This window comes from Cetorhinus maximus, unplaced genomic scaffold (assembly GCF_964194155.1).
Source record: "Cetorhinus maximus unplaced genomic scaffold, sCetMax3.hap1.1 HAP1_SCAFFOLD_834, whole genome shotgun sequence".
Classification (NCBI taxonomy): Eukaryota; Metazoa; Chordata; class Chondrichthyes; order Lamniformes; family Cetorhinidae; genus Cetorhinus; species Cetorhinus maximus.
In genome coordinates, this window is record NW_027596776.1 from 95,725 (window position 1) to 113,667 (window position 17,943).

A 17,943-nucleotide genomic window follows, 5' to 3' on the forward strand; every position below is an offset into this window, starting at 1 on the left:
TAATCGGTAAAAGAAGCAATTGTGTTTTCCTGCTCATCAGGACACCGAACATGCCTAAGGGATTGGTTACAGCAAAAGTACGTAGGTTAGTGTATGAAGGAATTGAAAAGTTGGGAGCAGTATTACAAAGTTGGAGATCTTGTACACATGTCTGAGTTGGTAGGTTCCTCAGAACAAACTGTTCTGGACAGGAGAGACAGGCAAACTGTACTTCTGTCTCTCACCAGCTGTCCATACGCAGAAGGTGTTTTGAATTCTTTGTGAAGTGTGTTGTGGTGTGTTTTCCCAAACCCTCAGTGTGTCTGATCCACTTTACTAATCACTCACAGCAAACTCACATTATGATCAACTCGGGTTAGTTTATTTACATTTAAAACCCGGGGCAGGAATGTTCACAATGTCAACCTCCACATTCACACCCACACACACTCACACACACACACACATTCACGCTCACACACTCACATAAAAACAGCTCACACTCTCACATTCAAACACTCACACACATAGACGTTTACAAACACATACACACACACGCACACACACGTACACAAATGCAGAGACACAGTAATGGAGGATAGAAAAAGGAAACTTTTACAACTATGGATAGTAACAGTACAAGAACCAGGGAGATTGAAATGAGTTGACGTGATTTACAGAGTTCAAGAAGAAAAAGTCCAAAGGGTATTTCAGATGTGACCGAGTTTAATCCTGAGTCCAGTGGGAGCTTACTGCACGCAAATTGAAAGCCTTGTTTCTGACAAGACAACTATGAAAGCACTGTAAGGAGTTGCTTCATTGGCTGCAAAAGCAGGCTGGTGATCATCTGAATTAGTGAAAGTTGCTAGAGAAATGCAGGACTTCTGTCCTGTTCCATGTCGCCGGACTCCTGCCTGGATTTATAATGGCGTTTTCCAATGTCAACCGTCACACTGTCATTCCCGCCTCCCACCACTGGTGGCGTTGTAGGGGGCTCCTCCTGGGGGAGAAGGGGAACAGATGAACTTTCACCTTTTGGACGTGGCCTCCGGCAGTCGGGGATTGTGGGGAAGGGAGGAGGGGCTGGGGATCTTTGGACAATCCTGACATTCTCGTTCTGTGTCCCAGTCTCTCTTCAGGAACAATATTTCTCAATGTCAGCTGCCTCGACGCAGGGCAGTGCCCTTTTCTCACAGATGAAAGGGAACTGATCGGTACAACTGTAATCATTCCAGCCGTTCATTCTGATAATGGCGCAGTTTTCATTACCACTCCAATTATTCGGTTCACCCTGATACCATTGAGTAAAACTAGGAATTGGGGAAATAAAAAATACCAATAAAAATCCGACACATTCCTGCACAGAATCAACAAGATTCCAACAGCCCTGTACAAATCCCAAACTAATCCCACTGTCCCGGCTCTCTCCCCATAGCCCTGTACAAATCCCCAACTAATCCCACTCTCCCGCTCTCTCCCCATTGCCCTGTATCAATCCCAAACTAATCCCACTGTCCCACTCTCTCCCCATAGCCCTGTATCAATCCCCAAACTAATACCACTGTCCCGCTCTCTCCCCATAGCCCTGTATCAATCCCAAACTAATCCCACTGTCCCGCTCTCTCCCCATAGCCCTGTATCAATCCCCAAACTAATCCCACTGCCCCACTCTCTCCCCATAGCCCTGTATCAATCCCCAAACTAATCCCACTGCCCCGCTCTCTCCCCATAGCCCTGTATCAATCCCCAAACTAATCCCACTGCCCCACTCTCTCCCCATAGCCCTGTACAAATCCCAAACTAATCCCACTGTCCCGGCTCTCTCCCCATAGCCCTGTACAAATCCCCAACTAATCCCACTGTCCCGCTCTCTCCCCATTGCCCTGTATCAATCCCAAACTAATCCCACTGTCCCACTCTCTCCCCATAGCCCTGTATCAATCCCCAAAGTAATACCACTGTCCCACTCTCTCCCCATAGCCCTGTATCAATCCCAAACTAATCCCACTGTCCCACTCTCCCCATAGCCCTGTATCAATCCCAAACTAATCCCACTGTCCCGCTCTCTCCCCATAGCCCTGTATCAATCCCCAAACTAATCCCACTGCCCCACTCTCTCCCCATAGCCCTGTATCAATCCCCAAACTAAACCCACTCTCCCGCTCTCTCCCCATAGCCCTGTATCAATCCCAAACTAACCCCACTGCCCCGCTCTCCCCATAGCCCTGTATCTATCCCAAACTAATCCCACTGCCTCACTCTCTCCCCATAGCCCTGTATCAATCCCCAACTAATCCCACTGTCCCACTCTCTCCCCATGGCCCTGTATCAATCCCAAACTAATCCCACTGTCCCGCTCTCTCCCCATATCCCTGTATCAATCCCAAACTAATCCCACTGTCCCGCTCGCTCCCCATAGCCCTGTATCAATCCCAAACTAATCCCACTGTCCCGCTCTCTCCCCATAGCCCTGTATCAATCCCAAACTAATCCCACTGCCCCACTCTCTCCCCATAGCCCTGTATCAATCCCAATCTAATCCCACTGTCCCGCTCTCTCCCCATAGCCCTGTATCAATCCCAAACTAATCCCACTGTCCCGCTCTCTCCCCATAACCCTGTATCAATCCCAAACTAATCCCACTGTCCTGCTCTTTCTCTCCATGCGAAGCTGGGACTCACCTCACTGGGGTCCCATCCACCCATTTCCAGTTTCCTTCACTCTCTCGATCTGTTAGTCCGATCCAGTAATCCCCAGGATTATTCTCGATAGATTTCTTTATGAAATTCTGCAGCAGATACAATGATGGAATGTGTTCAGTTAGTATGACTGCCTTAACTCACATAAACACGCACACTCAACTGATCCCCAAAATACACCAAACCCTTCCTCAGGAAATTCTCCCTCATTCCCTCTGATTCAATATCGGGAAGACTGAAGCTGTTGTTTTCCGTCTCTGTTCCAAACTCCATTCCCGAGTTACCGACTCCATCCTGGGAACTATCTGAGTCTGAACCAGACTGTTCACAACCCTGGGGTTGTGTTTAACCTGGAGATGGGATTCCCACCTCATATCCACATCGTCACCAAGACGGCCTCTTCCCAACTCCGTAACATCGCCCAGAACCACCCCGGGCTCAGCTCATCGACTGCTGAAACCCTCGTCCATGTAGTGTAGAGGGAGCTTTACTCTGTATCTAACCCCGTGCTGTACCTGTCCTGGGAGTGTTTGATGGGGACGGTGTAGAGGGAGCTTTACTCTGTATCTAACCCCGTGCTGTACCTGTCCTGGGAGTGTTTGCTGGGGACGGTGTAGAGGGAGCTTTACTCTGTATCTAACCCCGTGCTGTACCTGTCCTGGGAGTGTTTGATGGGGACAGTGTAGAGGGAGCTTTATTCTGTATCTAACCCCGTGCTGTACCTGTCCTGGGAGTGTTTGAGGGGGACCGTGTAGAGGGAGCTTCACTCTGTATCTAACCCCGTGCTGTACCTGTCCTGGGAGTGTTTGATGGGGACAGTGTAGAGGGAGCTTTACTCTGTATCTACCCCCGTGCTTTACCTATCCTGGGAGTGTTTGATGGGGACGGTGTAGAGGGAGCTTTACTCTGTATCTACCCCCGTGCTGTTCCTGTCCTGGGAGTGTTTGATGGGGACGGTGTAGAGGGAGCTTTACTCTGTATCTAACCCCGTGCTGTACCTGTCCTGGGAGTGTTTGATGGGGACAGTGTAGAGCGATATTCTCTCTCCATCTCATTCTGACAGATGCTTCTGTTATTCTCACCTGTTCCTGTTCTGTATTTATGATGATGAAGTGTGAATTTTGGGATTCACATTGTTGTTTTGCCGAGTCCCATTCCTTGCTCTTCGTTGAGAATCTATAGCAATGATGATTATGATCTTTCCAGCCGTTCGGACAGGGAAACTCTGCAAAATTATACAGACTTAATTCAGGGAAATATATCGGGGCATAAGGAACAGGAGGAGGCCATTCAGCCCCTCTCGAGCCTGTTACACAGGAACAGGAGGAGGCCATTCAGCGCCTCTCGAGCCTGTTACACAGGAACAGGAGGAGGCCATTCAGCCCCTCTCGAGCATTTTACACCATTCTATTGGATCTGCTCTGTACCTTAACCCCCTCGGTTCCGTGTCCCTCCATCCCCAACAACAATCCCTCAATCTCAGTTTTGACGTTTCCCTTTGACCTCCGGCCCCCACAGTTTATTGCGGGGGTGGGGGGAGAGTTCCTGATTTCCGCTCCCCTTTCTGTGAAGAGGTGTTTCCTGATGTCCCCCCTGAATGTCCTGGCTCGAATTTTAACCTCCTTCCCGCTTGTTCTCGACTCCCCCTCCCCGGCTCCCCCACAACCCACCGGATCAGAGGAAATAGTTTCTCCCCATCGACCCAATCGAATCTCTTTATTGCTTTCAACGCCTCGGGTGCAGTCGCCGTGGTTTCACCTGTAGGCCTCAGGCTTCAAGTTTGGATCGACCGCCTGCACCTTATCCAATCCCCTCAATCTGTCAGACAGACCCCCCCCGATCGATTTATCCCCTCGCCTGTCCCAAACTCCGGGAGGCAGAGGCCGGGATAGTGCGGCCTTCACCCGCTTGGAGATTGAGGCCTTGACTGAAGGATGGGGAGGGTGGGGGTGGGGAGAAAGGGGGTGGGGGTGTGGAGACAGGGGGTGGGAGTGGGGAGACTGGGGGTGGGGGTGGGGGCGGGGAGACTGGGGGTGGGGGTGGGGGCGGGGACACTGGGGGTGGGGGTGGGGGCGGGGAGACTGGGGGTGGGGGTGGGGGTGGGGGCGGTGAGACTGGGGTTCGTGGTGGGGGCGGGGAGACTGGGGTTCGTGGTGGGGGCGGGGAGACTGGGGTGGGGGCGGGGAGACTGGGGGTGGGGGCGGGGAGACTGGGGGTGGGGGCGGGGAGACTGGGGGTGGGGGCGGGGAGACTGGGGTTGGGAGTGGGGAGACTGGGGTTGGGGAGGGGACACTAGGGCAGGGGGCGTGAGACGGGGTGGGGGCGGGTAGACGGGGTGGGGGAGGGGAGACGGGGTGGGGGCGGGGAGACGGGGTGGGGGCAGGGAGATTGGGGTTGGGGGTGAGGAGACAGGGGGTGGGGATGGGGGAGGGGGCGGGGAGACTGGGGTAGGGGGTGGGGGCGGGGAGACGGGTGGGGGTGGGGATGTGGAGACGGGGTGAGGGTGGGGAGACAGGGGGTGGGGGCGGGGAGACTGGGGGTGGGGCGGGGAGACGGGGTGGGGGCGGGGAGACGGGGTGGGGGTGGGGGAGTGAAGACAGGGGGTGGGGGCGGGGAGACAGGGGGTGGGGGCGGGAGACAGGGGGTGGGGGTGGGGGAGTGGAGACAGGGTGGGGGTGGGGGTGTGGAGACAGGGGGTGGGGGAGTGGAGACAGGGGGTGGGGAGACAGGGGGTGGGGGTGGGGAGACAGGGGGTGGGGGCGATCCCAATGGGACAGAGTGTGGGAGGATGGGAGAGTGGGGGAGGGGGTGGGGTTGTGGAGACAGGGGGTGGGGGTGGGGAGACAGGGAGTGGGGGTGGGGAGACAGGGGGTGGGGGTAAGCCCAATGGGACAGAGCATGGGAGGATGGGAGAGTGGGGGAGGGGGTGGGGTTGGGGAGACAGGGGGTGGGGGCGGGGAGACAGGGGGTGGGGTTGGGGGTGGGGAGACAGGGGGTGGGGGCGGGGAGACAGGGGGTGGGGGTGGGGAGACAGGGGGTGGGGGCGATCCCAATGGGACAGAGTGTGGGAGGATGGGAGAGTGGGGGAGGGGGTGGGGTTGGGGAGACAGGGGGTGGGGTTGGGGAGACAGGGGGTGGGGTTGGGGGTGGGGAGACAGGGAGTGGGGGTGGGGAGACAGGGGGTGGGGGTAAGCCCAATGGGACAGAGCATGGGAGGATGGGAGAGTGGGGGAGGGGGTGGGGTTGGGGAGACAGGGGGTGGGGGCGGGGAGACAGGGGGTGGGGTTGGGGAGACAGGGGGTGGGGTTGGGGAGACAGGGAGTGGGGGTGGGGAGACAGGGGGTGGGGGTAAGCCCAATGGGACAGAGCATGGGAGGATGGGAGAGTGGGGGAGGGGGTGGGGTTGGGGAGACAGGGGGTGGGGGCGGGGAGACAGGGGGTGGGGGTGGGGAGACAGGGGGTGGGGGCGATCCCAATGGGACATAGTGTGGGATGATGGGAGAGTGGGGGATGGGTGGGGTTGGGGAGACAGGGGGTGGGGGTGGGGAGACAGGGGGTGGGGGTGGGGAGACAGAGGGTGGGGGTAAGCCCAATGGGACAGAGCATGGGAAGATGGGAGAGTGGGGGAGGGGGTGGGTTTGGGAAGACAGGGGGTGGGGGCGATCCCAATGGGACAAATTGTGGGATGGTGGGAGAGTGGGGGAGGGGGTGGGGTTGGAGAGACAGGGGGTGGGGGTGGGGAGACAGGGGGTGGGGAGACAGGGGATGGGGGCGGGGAGACAGGGGGTAGGGGTGGGGAGACAGGGGATGGGGGCAATCCCAATGGGACAGAATGTGGGAGGATGGGAGAGTGGGGGATGGGGTGGGGTTGGGGAGACAGGGGGTGGGGGTGGGGAGACAGGGGGTGGGGGTAAGCCCAATGGGACAGAGCATGGGAGGATGGGAGAGTGGGGGAGGGGGTGGGGTTGGGGAGACAGGGGGTGGGGGCGATCCCAATGGGACAAATTGTGGGATGATGGGAGAGTGGGGGAGGGGGTGGGGGCCGTCAGCACCAACTCACCCGAGCGATTCCGGAGGATGTTGCAGAAAGATCTTCGGTCCCGGAGCATCTGTTCAATGGTCTCGGACATATTCCGGATCTTTCCATTCAGCCCCGTCTTGTTCTTGTTCATCTGTACGACTGAGAGAATCACAGGGTCAAAGAACCACAGGGTCTGAAGTGCACAGAAGGAGGCCATTTGGTCCATCGTGTCCGCACCGGTTCTCCGAATGAGCGTTAGGACCCAGTGCCATTGCCCTGCCTTTTCCCCCCTGTACCCCTGCACATTGTATCTGTTCAAATAACCATCTAATGCCCCCTTGAATGCCTCGATTGAACCTGACTCCCCCACATGACCAGGCAGCGCATCCCAGAGCCGAACCCAGTGTTACAGTGAGGGGTGTGGGATATATCAGAGTGTTACAGTGAGGGGTGTGGGATATATCAGAGTGTTACAGTGAGGGGTGTGGGATATATCAGAATGTTACAGTGAGGGGTGTGGGATATATCAGAGTGTTACAGTGAGGGGTGTGGGATATATCAGAGTGTTACAGTGAGGGGTGTGGGATATATCAGAGTGTTACAGTGAGGGGTGTGGGATATATCAGAGTGTTACAGTGAGGGGTGTGGGATATATCAGAGTGTTACAGTGAGGGGTGTGGGATATATCAGAGTGTTACAGTGAGGGGTGTGGGATATATCAGAATGTTACAGTGAGGGGTGTGGGATATATCAGAGTGTTACAGTGAGGGGTGTGGGATATATCAGGGTGTTACAGTGAGGGGTGTGGGATCTATCAGAGTGTTAGAGTGAGGGTTGTGGGACATATCACATTGTTACTTTGAGGGTTATTGGATATAACTGTGTGTTAAAGTGAGGGTTGTGGGATATATCATAGTGTTACAGTGAGGGGTGTGGGATATATCAGAGCGTTACAGTGAGGGGTCTGCGAAATATCAGAATGTTACAGTGAGTGGTGTGGGATATATCAGAGCGTTACAGTGAGTGGTGTGGGATATATCAGAGCGTTACAGTGAGGGGTGTGGGATATATCAGAGGTTTACAGTGAGGGGTGTGGGATATATCAGAGTGTTACAGTGAGGGGTGTGGGATATATCAGAGCGTTACAATGAGGTATGTGGGATATATCAGTGTTACTGTGAGGGGTGTGGATATATCAGAGTGTTACAATGAGGGGTGTGGGATATATCAGTGTTACAGTGAGGGGTGTGGGATAAATCAGAGTGTTGCAATGAGGAGTGTGGGATCTATCAGTGTGTTAGAATGAGGGGTGTGGGATCTATCAGAGTGTTACAGTGAGGTGTGTGGGATATATCAGAGTGTTACGGTGAGGGGTGTGGGATCTATCAGAGTGTTACAGTGAGGTGTGTGGGATATATCAGAGTGTTACGGTGAGGGGTGTGGGATCTATCAGAGTGTTGGAGTGAGGGTTGTGGGACATATCACATTGTTACATTGAGGGTTATGGGATATATCTGTGTGTTAAAGTGAGTGGTGTGGGATATATCAGAGTGTTACAGTGAGGGGTGTGGGACATATCAGAGTGTTACAGTGAGGGGTGTGGGATATATCAGAGTGTTACAGTGAGGGGTGTGCGATATATCAGAGTGTTACATTAAGGTGTGTGGGATATATCAGAGTGTTACAGTGAGGAGTGTGGGATCTATCAGGGTGTCAGAGTGAGGGGAGTGGGATGGATCAGGGTGTTACAGTGAGGAGTGTGGGATGGATCAGGGTGTTATAGTGAGGGGTGTGGGATATATCAGGGTGTTACAGTGAGTGTGTGGGATCGATCAGAGTGTTAGAGTGAGGGGTGTGGGATATATCAGAGTGTTACAGTGCGGTGTGTGGGATGTATCAGGGTGTTACAGTGAGGGGTGTGGGATATATCAGAGAATTACAGTGAGGGGTGTGGGATGTATCAGGGTGTTACAGTGAGGGGTGTGGGATATATCAGAGTGTGACAGTGAGGGGTGTGGGATATGTGAGTGTGTTACCGTGAAGGGTGTGGGATATATCATAGTGTTACAGTGAGGTTTGTGGTATATATCGTAGTGTTACAATGAGGGGTGTGGGATATATCAGAGCGTTACAGTGAGGGGTATGGGATAGATCAGAGTGTTACAGTGAGGGGTGTGGGATATATCATAGTGTTATAGTGAGGGGTGTGGGATATGTGAGAGTGTTACAGTGAGGGGTGTGGGATATATCAGATTGTTACAGTGAGGGGTGTGAATATATCAGTGTTATGGTGAGGGGAGTGTATTTATCAGAGTGTTACAGTGAGGGGTGTGGGATATATCATAGTGTTAAAATGAGGGGTGTGGGATATATCTGTGTGTCACAGTGGGGGGTGTGGGATATGTCACAGTGTTACAGTGAGTGCTGTGGGATCTATCAGAGTGTTACAGTGAGGGGTGTGGGATATATCACAGTGTTACAGTGAGGGGTGTGGGATATATCAGAGTGTTACAGTGAGGGGTGTAGGATATCTCATAGTGTTACAGTGAGGGGTGTGGGATATGTGAGAGTGTTACAGAGACGGGTGTGGGATATATAAGAGTGCTACAGTGAGGGGTGTGGGATATATGAGAGCATTTCAGTTAGGGGTGTGGGATATATCAGAGCATTACAGTGAGGGGTGTGGGATATATCAGTGCGTTACAGTGAAGGGTGTAGGACATATCAGAGCGTTACAGTGAGGGGTGTGCAATATATCAGAGTGTTACAGTGAGGGGTGTGGGATATATCAGAGTGTTATCGTGAAGTGTGTAGGATGTATCAGTGTTACAATGAGGGGTGTGGGATATATCAGAGCGTTACAGTGAGGGGTGTGGGATATATCAGAGCGTTACAGTGAGGGGTGTGGGATATATCAGAGTGTTACAGTGAGGGATGTGGGACATATCAGAGTGTTACAGTGAAGGGTGTGGGATCTATCAGAGTGTTACAGTGAGGGGTGTGGGATATATCCGATTGTTACAGTGAGGGTTGTGGGATCTATCATAGTGTTACAGTGAGGGGTGTGGGATATGTGAGAGTGTTACAGTGCGGGGTGTGGGGTATATCAGAGTGTTACAGTGCGGGGTGTTGGGTATATCAGAGTGTTACAGTGCAGGGTATGGGGTATATCAGAGTGTTACAGTGCGGGGTGTGGGGTATATCAGAGTGTTATAGTGAGGGGTGTGGGGTATATCAGAGTGTTATAGTGAGGGGTGTGGGATATATCTGAGTGTTACAGTGAGGGGTGTGGGATATATCTGAGTGTTCCAGTGAGGGGCGTGGGATATATCAGAATGTTACAGTGAGGGGAGTGGGATATATAAGAGTGCTACAGTGAGGGGTGTGGGATATATGAGAGCATTTCAGTTAGGGGTGTGGGATATATCAGAGCATTACAGTGAGGGGTGTGGGATATATCAGTGCGTTACAGTGAAGGGTGTAGGACATATCAGAGCGTTACAGTGAGGGGTGTGCAATATATCAGAGTGTTACAGTGAGGGGTGTGGGATATATCAGAGTGTTATCGTGAAGTGTGTAGGATGTATCAGTGTTACAATGAGGGGTGTGGGATATATCAGAGCGTTACAGTGAGGGGTGTGGGATATATCAGAGCGTTACAGTGAGGGGTGTGGGATATATCAGAGTGTTACAGTGAGGGATGTGGGATATATCCGATTGTTACAGTGAGGGTTGTGGGATCTATCATAGTGTTACAGTGAGGGGTGTGGGATATGTGAGAGTGTTACAGTGCGGGTTGTGGGGTATATCAGAGTGTTACAGTGCGGGGTGTTGGGTATATCAGAGTGTTACAGTGCAGGGTATGGGGTATATCAGAGTGTTACAGTGCGGGGTGTGGGGTATATCAGAGTGTTACAGTGAGGGGTGTGGGGTATATCAGAGTGTTATAGTGAGGGGTGTGGGGTATATCAGAGTGTTACAGTGAGGGGTGTGGGATATATCAGAGTGTTACAGTGAGGGGTGTGGGATATAGCAGAGTGTTACATTAAGGTGTGTGGGATATATCAGAGTGTTACAGTGAGGAGTGTGGGATCTATCAGGGTGTCAGAGTGAGGGGAGTGGGATGGATCAGGGTGTTACAGTGAGGGGTGTGGGATGGATCAGGGTGTTATAGTGAGGGGTGTGGGATATATCAGGGTGTTACAGTGAGTGTGTGGGATCGATCAGAGTGTTAGAGTGAGGGGTGTGGGATATATCAGAGTGTTACAGTGAGGGGTGTGGGATATATCAGGGTGTTACAGTGAGGGGTGTGGGATATATCAGAGAATTACAGTGAGGGGTGTGGGATGTATCAGGGTGTTACAGTGAGGGGTGTGGGATATATCAGAGTGTTACAGTGAGGGGTGTGGGATATGTGAGTGTGTTACAGTGAGGGGTGTGGGATATATCATAGTGTTACAGTGAGGTTTGTGGTATATATCGTAGTGTTACAATGAGGGGTGTGGGATATATCAGAGCGTTACAGTGAGGGGTATGGGATAGATCAGAGTGTTACAGTGAGGGGTGAAGGATATATCATAGTGTTATAGTGAGGGGTGTGGGATATGTGAGAGTGTTACAGTGAGGGGTGTGGGATATATCAGAGTGTTACAGTGAGGGGTGTTGGGTATATCAGAGTGTTACAGTGCAGGGTATGGGGTATATCAGAGTGTTACAGTGCGGGGTGTGGGGTATGTCAGAGTGTTGCAGTGAGGGGTGTGGGGTATATCAGAGTGTTATAGTGAGGGGTGTGGGGTATATCAGAGTGTTACAGTGAGGGGTGTGGGAAATATCAGAGTGTTACAGTGAGGGGTGTGGGATATATCAGAGCATTACATTGAGGGGTGTGGGATATATCAGAGTGTTGTAGTGAGGTGTGTGGGGTATATCAGAGTGTTACAGTGAGGAGTGTGGGATCTATCAGAGTGTTAGAGTGAGGGGTGTGGGATATATCAGAGTGTTACAGTGAGGGGTGTGTGATATGTGAGATTGGTACATTGAGGGGTGTGGGATATATCAGAGTGTTACAGTGAGGGTTTTGGGATATATCATAGTGTTACAGTGAGGGGTGTGGGATATATCATAGCGTTACAGTGAGGGGTGTGGGATATATCAGAGGTTTACAGTGAGGGGTGTGGGATATATCAGAGCGTTATAGTGAGGGGTGTGGGACATATCAGAGCGTTACAATGAGGTATGTGGGATATATCAGTGTTACAGTGAGGGGTGTGGATATATCAGAGTGTTACAATGAGGGGTGTGGGATATATCAGTGTTACAGTGAGGGGTGTGGGATATATCAGAGCGTTACATTGAGGGGTGTGGGATGGATCAGGGTGTTACAGTGAGAGGAGTGGGATACATCAGAATGTTGTAGTGTGTGGTGTGGGATATATCAGAGTGTTTCATTAAGGTGTGTGGGATAAATCAGAGTGTTGCAGTGAGGAGTGTGGGATCCATCAGTGTGTTAGAATGAGGGGTGTGCGATCTGTCAGAGTGTTACAGTGAGGTGTGTGGGATATATCAGAGTGTTACGGTGAGGGGTGAGGGATCTATCAGAGTGCTGGAGTGAGGGATGTGGGACATATCACATTGTTACATTGAGGGTTATGGGATATATCAGGGTATTATAGGGAGGTGTGTGGGATATATCAGATTGTTACAGTGAGGGGTGTGCGATATATCAGAGTGTTACAGTGAGGGGTGTGGGATATATCGGAGGTTTACAGTGATGGGTGTGGGATATATCAGTGTTACAGTGAGGGGTGTGGATATATCAGTGTTACAGTGAGGGGTGTGGATATATCAGAGTGTTACAATGAGGGGTGTGGGATATATCAGTGTTACATTGAGGGGTGTGGGATGGATCAGGGTGTTACAGTGAGAGGAGTGGGATACATCAGAATGTTATCGTGTGTGGTGTGGGATATATCAGAGTGTTACATTAAGGTGTGTGGGATATATCAGAGTGTTACAGTGAGGAGTATGGGATCTATCAGAGTGTTACAGTGAGGAGTGTGGGATCTATCGGGGTGTCAGAGTGAGGGGAGTGGGATGGATCAGGGTGTTACAGTGAGGGGTGTGGGATATATCGGAGTGTTACGGTGAGGGGTGTAGGCTCTATCATAGTGTTACAGTGAATGGTGTGGGATCTATCAGAGTGTTACTGTGAGGGGTGTGGGATATATCAGTGTTACAGTGAGGGGTGTAGGATATCTCATAATGTTACAGTGAGGGATGTGGGATATGTGAGAGTCTTACAGTGAGGGGTGTGGGATATATCAGAGTGTTACAGTCAGGGATGTAGGATATCTCACACTGTTACAGTGAGGGATGTGGGATATGTGAGAGTCTTACAGTGAGGGGTGTGGGATATATCATAGTGTTAAAGTGAGGGGTGTGGGATATATCAAAGTGATACTGTGAGGGGTGTGGGATATATCAGAGGATTACAGTGAAGGGTGTGGGATATATCATAGTGTTAAAGTGAGGGGTGTGGGATATATCAGAGTGTTACTGTGAGGGGTGTGGGATATATCTGTGTGTTACAGTGAGGGTTGTGGGATATATCATAGTGTTAAAGTGAGAGGTGTGGGATATATCAGAGTGTTACAGTGAGGGGTCTGGAATATGTGAGAGTGTTACAGTGAGGGGTGTGGGATATATCATAGTGTTACAGTGAGGTTTGTGGTATATATCATAGTGTTACAGTGAGGGGTGTGGGATATATCAGAGCGTTACAGTGAGGGATGTGGGATATATCAGTGTTGCAGTGAGCGTTGTAGCATATATCATAGCGTTACATTGAGGGGTGTGGGATGTATCAGGGTGTTACAGTGAGGGATGTGTGGTATATCGGAGTGTTACAGTGAGGGGTGTGGGATCAAACAGAGTGTTACAGTGAGCGGTGTGAGATATATCAGAGTGTTACAGTGAGGGGTGTGGGATATATCAGAGTTTTACAGTGAGGGATGTGGGATATATCATGGTGTTACAGTGAGGGGTGTAGGATATATCAGAGTGTTACAGTGAGGTGCCTGGGATATATCAGTGTTACAATGAGGGCTGTGGGATATATCAGAGGGTTACAGTGAGGGGTATGGGACATATCAGAGTGTTACAGTGAGGGGTGTGGGACATATCAGAGTGTTACAGTGAGGGGTGTGGGATATATCAGAGTGTTACAGTGAGGGGTGTGGGATATATCGGAATGTTACAGTGAGATGTGTGGGATATATCAGAGTGTTACAGTGAGGTGTGTGGGATATATCAGAGTGTTACAGTGTGTGGTGTGGGATATATCCGAGTGTTACATTGAGGGGTGTGGGATAAATCAGTGTTACAGTGAGGGATGTGTGGTATATCAGAGTGTTACGGTGAGGGGTGTGGGATATGTCAGAGTGTTACAGTGAAGGTTGTGGGATCTATCATAGTGTTACAATGAGGGGTGTGGGATATGTGAGAGTGTTACAGTGAGGGGTGTGGGATATATCAGCGTGTTACAGTGCGGGTTTGTGGGGTATATCAGAGTGTTACAGTGAGGGGTGTGGGATATATCAGAGTGTTACAGTCAGGGGTGTGGGATCTATCAGAGTGGTAGATTGAGGTGAGTGGGCTGGATCAGGGTGTTATAGTGAGGGATGTGGGATGGATCAGGGTGTTACAGTGAGGGGTGTGGGATGGATCAGGGTGTTACATTGAGTGGTGTGGGATCTATCAGAGTGTTACAGTGAGGGGTGTGGGGTATATCAGAGTGTTACAGTGAGGGGCGTGGGGTATATCAGAGTGTTACAGTGAGGGGTGTGGGATAGATCAGAGTGTTACAGTGAGTGGTGTGTGATATGTGAGATTGGTACATTTATGGGGTGCGATATATCAGAGTTTTACAGTGGGTGGTGTGAGGTATATCAGAGTGTTAGAGTGAGGGGTGTGGGATATATCAGAGTGTTACAGTGGGGGGTGTGGGATATATCAGAGCGTTACAGTGAAGGGTGTAGGACATATCAGTGATTTACAGTGAGGGGTGTGCGATATATCAGAGTGTTACAGTGAGGGGTGTGGGATATATCAGTGTTGCAGTGAGCGGTGTGGGATATATCATAGCGTTACATTGAGGGGTATGGGATGTATCAGGGTGTTACAGTGAAGGATGTGTGGTATGTCAGAGTGTTACAGTGATGGGCCTGGGATATATCAGAGTGTTACAGTGAGGGGTGTGGGATATATCAGAGTGTTACAGTGAGGTGTGTGGGATATATCAAAGTGTTACTGTGAGGTTGGTGGTATATATCATAGTGTTACAGTGAGGGGTGTGGGTTCTATCAGAGTGTTAGAGTGAGGGTTGTGGGATATATCAGAGTGTTACAGTGAGGGGTGTGGGATATATCAGGTTGTCAGAGTGAGGGGAGATGAATGGATCCGGGTGTTACAGTGAAGGGTGTGGGATGGATCAGGGTGTTAGATTGAGGGGTGTGGGATGTATCAGTGTGTTACAGTGAGGGTTGTGGGATATATCATAGTGTTACAGTGACGGGTGTTGGATATATCAGAGTGTTACAGTGAGGAGTGAGGGATCTATCATAGTGTTACAGTGAGGGGTGTGGCATATGTGAGAGTGTTACAGTGAGGGGCGTGGGATATATCAGAGCGTTACAGTTTGGGGTGTTGGATATATCAGAGCATTACAGTGAGGGGTGTGGGATATATCAGAGCGTTACAGTGAAGTGTGTAGGACATATCAGAGCGTTACAGTGAGGGGTGTGCGATATATCAGAGTGTTACAGTGAGGGGTGTGGGATATATCAGAGTGTTACAGTGAGGGATGTAGGATATCTCATAGTGTTACAGTGAGGGATGTGGGATATGTGAGAGTCTTACAGTGAGGGGTGTGGGATATGTGAGAGTGTTACAGTGAAGGGTGTCGGATATATCATAGTGTTAAAGTGAGGGGTGTGGCATATATCAGAGGGATACAGTGAGGGGTGTGGGATATATCAGAGGATTACAGTGAAGGGTTTGGGATATATCATAGTATTAAAGTGAGGGGTGTGGGATATATCAGAGTGTTACAGTGAGGGGTGTGGGATATATCAGAGTGTTACTGTGAGGGGTGTGGGATATATCTGTGTGTTACAGTGAGGGTTGTGGGATATATCATAGTGTTAAAGTGAGGGGTCTGGGATGTGTGAGAGTGTTACAGTGAGGGGTGTGGGATATATCATAGTGTTACAGTGAGGTTTGTCGTATATATCATAGTGTTACAGTGAGGGGTGTGGGATATATCAGAGCGTTACAGTGAGGGGTGTGGGATATATCAGTGTTGCAGTGAGTGGTGTGCAATATATCAGAGTGTTACAGTGAGGGGTGTGGGATATATCAGTGTTACAGTGAGGGGTGTGGGATATATCAGAGTGTTATAGTGAGGCGTGTGGGATATATCAGTGTTACAATGAGGGCTGTGGGACATATCAGAGTGTTACAGTGAGGGGTGTGGGACATATCAGAGTGTTACAGTGAGGGGTGTGGGACATATCAGAGTGTTACAGTGAGGGGTGTGGGATATGACAGAGTGTTACAGTGAAGGTTGTGGGATCTAGCATAGTGTTACAGTGAGGGGTGTGGGATATGTGAGAGTATTACAGTGAGGGGTGTGGGATATATCAGAGTGTTACAGTGCGGTTTTGTGGGGTATATCGGAGTGTTACAGTGAGGGGTGTGGGATATATCAGAGTGTTACAGTGAGGGGTGTGGGATCTATCAGAGTGGTAGATTGAGGTGAGTGGGATGGATCAGGGTGCTACAGTGAGGGGTGTGGGATGGATCAGGGTGTTACATTGAGTGGCGTGGGACCTATCAGAGTGTTACAGTGAGGGCTGTGGTGTATATCAGAGTGTTACAGTGAGGGGCGTGGGGTATATCAGAGTGTTACAGTGAGGGGTGTGGGATAGATCAGAGTGTTACAGTGAGTGGTGTGGGGTATATCAGAGCATTACAGTGGGGGGTGTGGGATATATCAGAGCGTTACATTGAAGGGTGTAGGACATATCAGAGCGTTACAGTGAGGGGCGTGCGATATATCAGAGTGTTACAGTGAGGGGTGTGGGATATATCAGAGTGTTATAGTGAGGGGTGTGGGATATATCAGTGTTTCAATGAGGGGTGTGGGATATATCAGAGTGTTACAGTGAGGGGTGTAGGATGGATCAGGGTGTTACAGTGAGTGGTGTCGGATCTATCTGAGTGTTACAATGAGTGGTGTGGGATCTATCAGAGTGTTACAGTGAGGGGTGTGGGATAGATCAGAGTGTTACAGTGAGGGGAGTGGGATTTATCAGAGTGTTGCAGTGAGTGGTGTGTGATATGTGAGATTGGTACATTGAGGAGTGTGCGATATATCAGACATTTACAGTAGGAGGTGTGAGGTATATCAGAGTGTTACAGTGAGGGTTGTGGGATCTATCAAAGTGTTAGAGTGAGGGGTGTGGGATAAATCAGTGTTACAATGAGGGATGTGTGGTATATCAGTGTTACAGTGAGGTGCGTGGGATATATCAGAGTGTTACAGTGAGGGGCCTGGGGTCCATCAGAGTTTTAGATTGAGGTGAGTGGGATGGATCAGGGTGTTACAGTGAGGGGTATAGGATGGATCAGGGTGTTACAGTGAGTGGTGTGGGATCTATCAGAGTGTTACATTGAAGGGTTTGGGATCTATCAGAGAGTTACAATGAGGGGTGTGAGATATATCAGAGTCTTACAGTGAGCGGTGTGGGATATGTGAGAGTGTTACAGTGAGGGGTGTGGGATATATCATAGTGTTAAAGTGAGGGTTGTGGGATGTTTCAGAGTGTTACTGTGAGGGATGTGGGATATATCTGTATGTTACAGTGAGGGTGTGCGATATATCATAGCGTTAAAGTGAGGGGTGTGGGATATATCAGAGTGTTGCAGTGAGGGGTGGGGATATGTGGGAGTGTTACAGTGAGGTGTGTGGGATATATCAGGGTGTTACAGTGAGGGGAGTGGAATGGATCGGGGTGTTACAGTGAGGGGTTTTGGATGGATCAGGGTGTTACAGTGATGGGTGTGGGATATATCAGGGTGTTACAGTGAGGGGAGTGGGATAGATCAGGGTGTTACAGTGAGGTGTGTGGGATGGATCGGGGTGTTACAGTGAAGGTGTGTGGGGTATATCATTGTGTTACAGTG

General features: G+C 50.6%; 1 protein-coding gene across 1 annotated transcript in view; it reads right to left on the reverse strand.

Annotated features, from left to right (window-relative positions):
- Positions 1-339: 339 nt before the first annotated feature.
- LOC144674858 (CD209 antigen-like protein 2) overlaps positions 340-17,943 on the reverse strand; it is a 53,598-nt gene continuing 35,994 nt past the window's right edge. Inside the window, exons 5-8 of the mRNA XM_078536028.1 lie at positions 6,739-6,858; positions 3,761-3,903; positions 2,661-2,767; positions 340-1,289 (exon numbers count right to left, since the gene is read on the reverse strand). Of these exons, the coding sequence (XP_078392154.1) occupies positions 1,115-1,289; positions 2,661-2,767; positions 3,761-3,903; positions 6,739-6,858 (545 nt within the window). The 3' untranslated portion in view covers positions 340-1,114. The remainder of the gene's footprint in view (positions 1,290-2,660; positions 2,768-3,760; positions 3,904-6,738; positions 6,859-17,943) is intronic.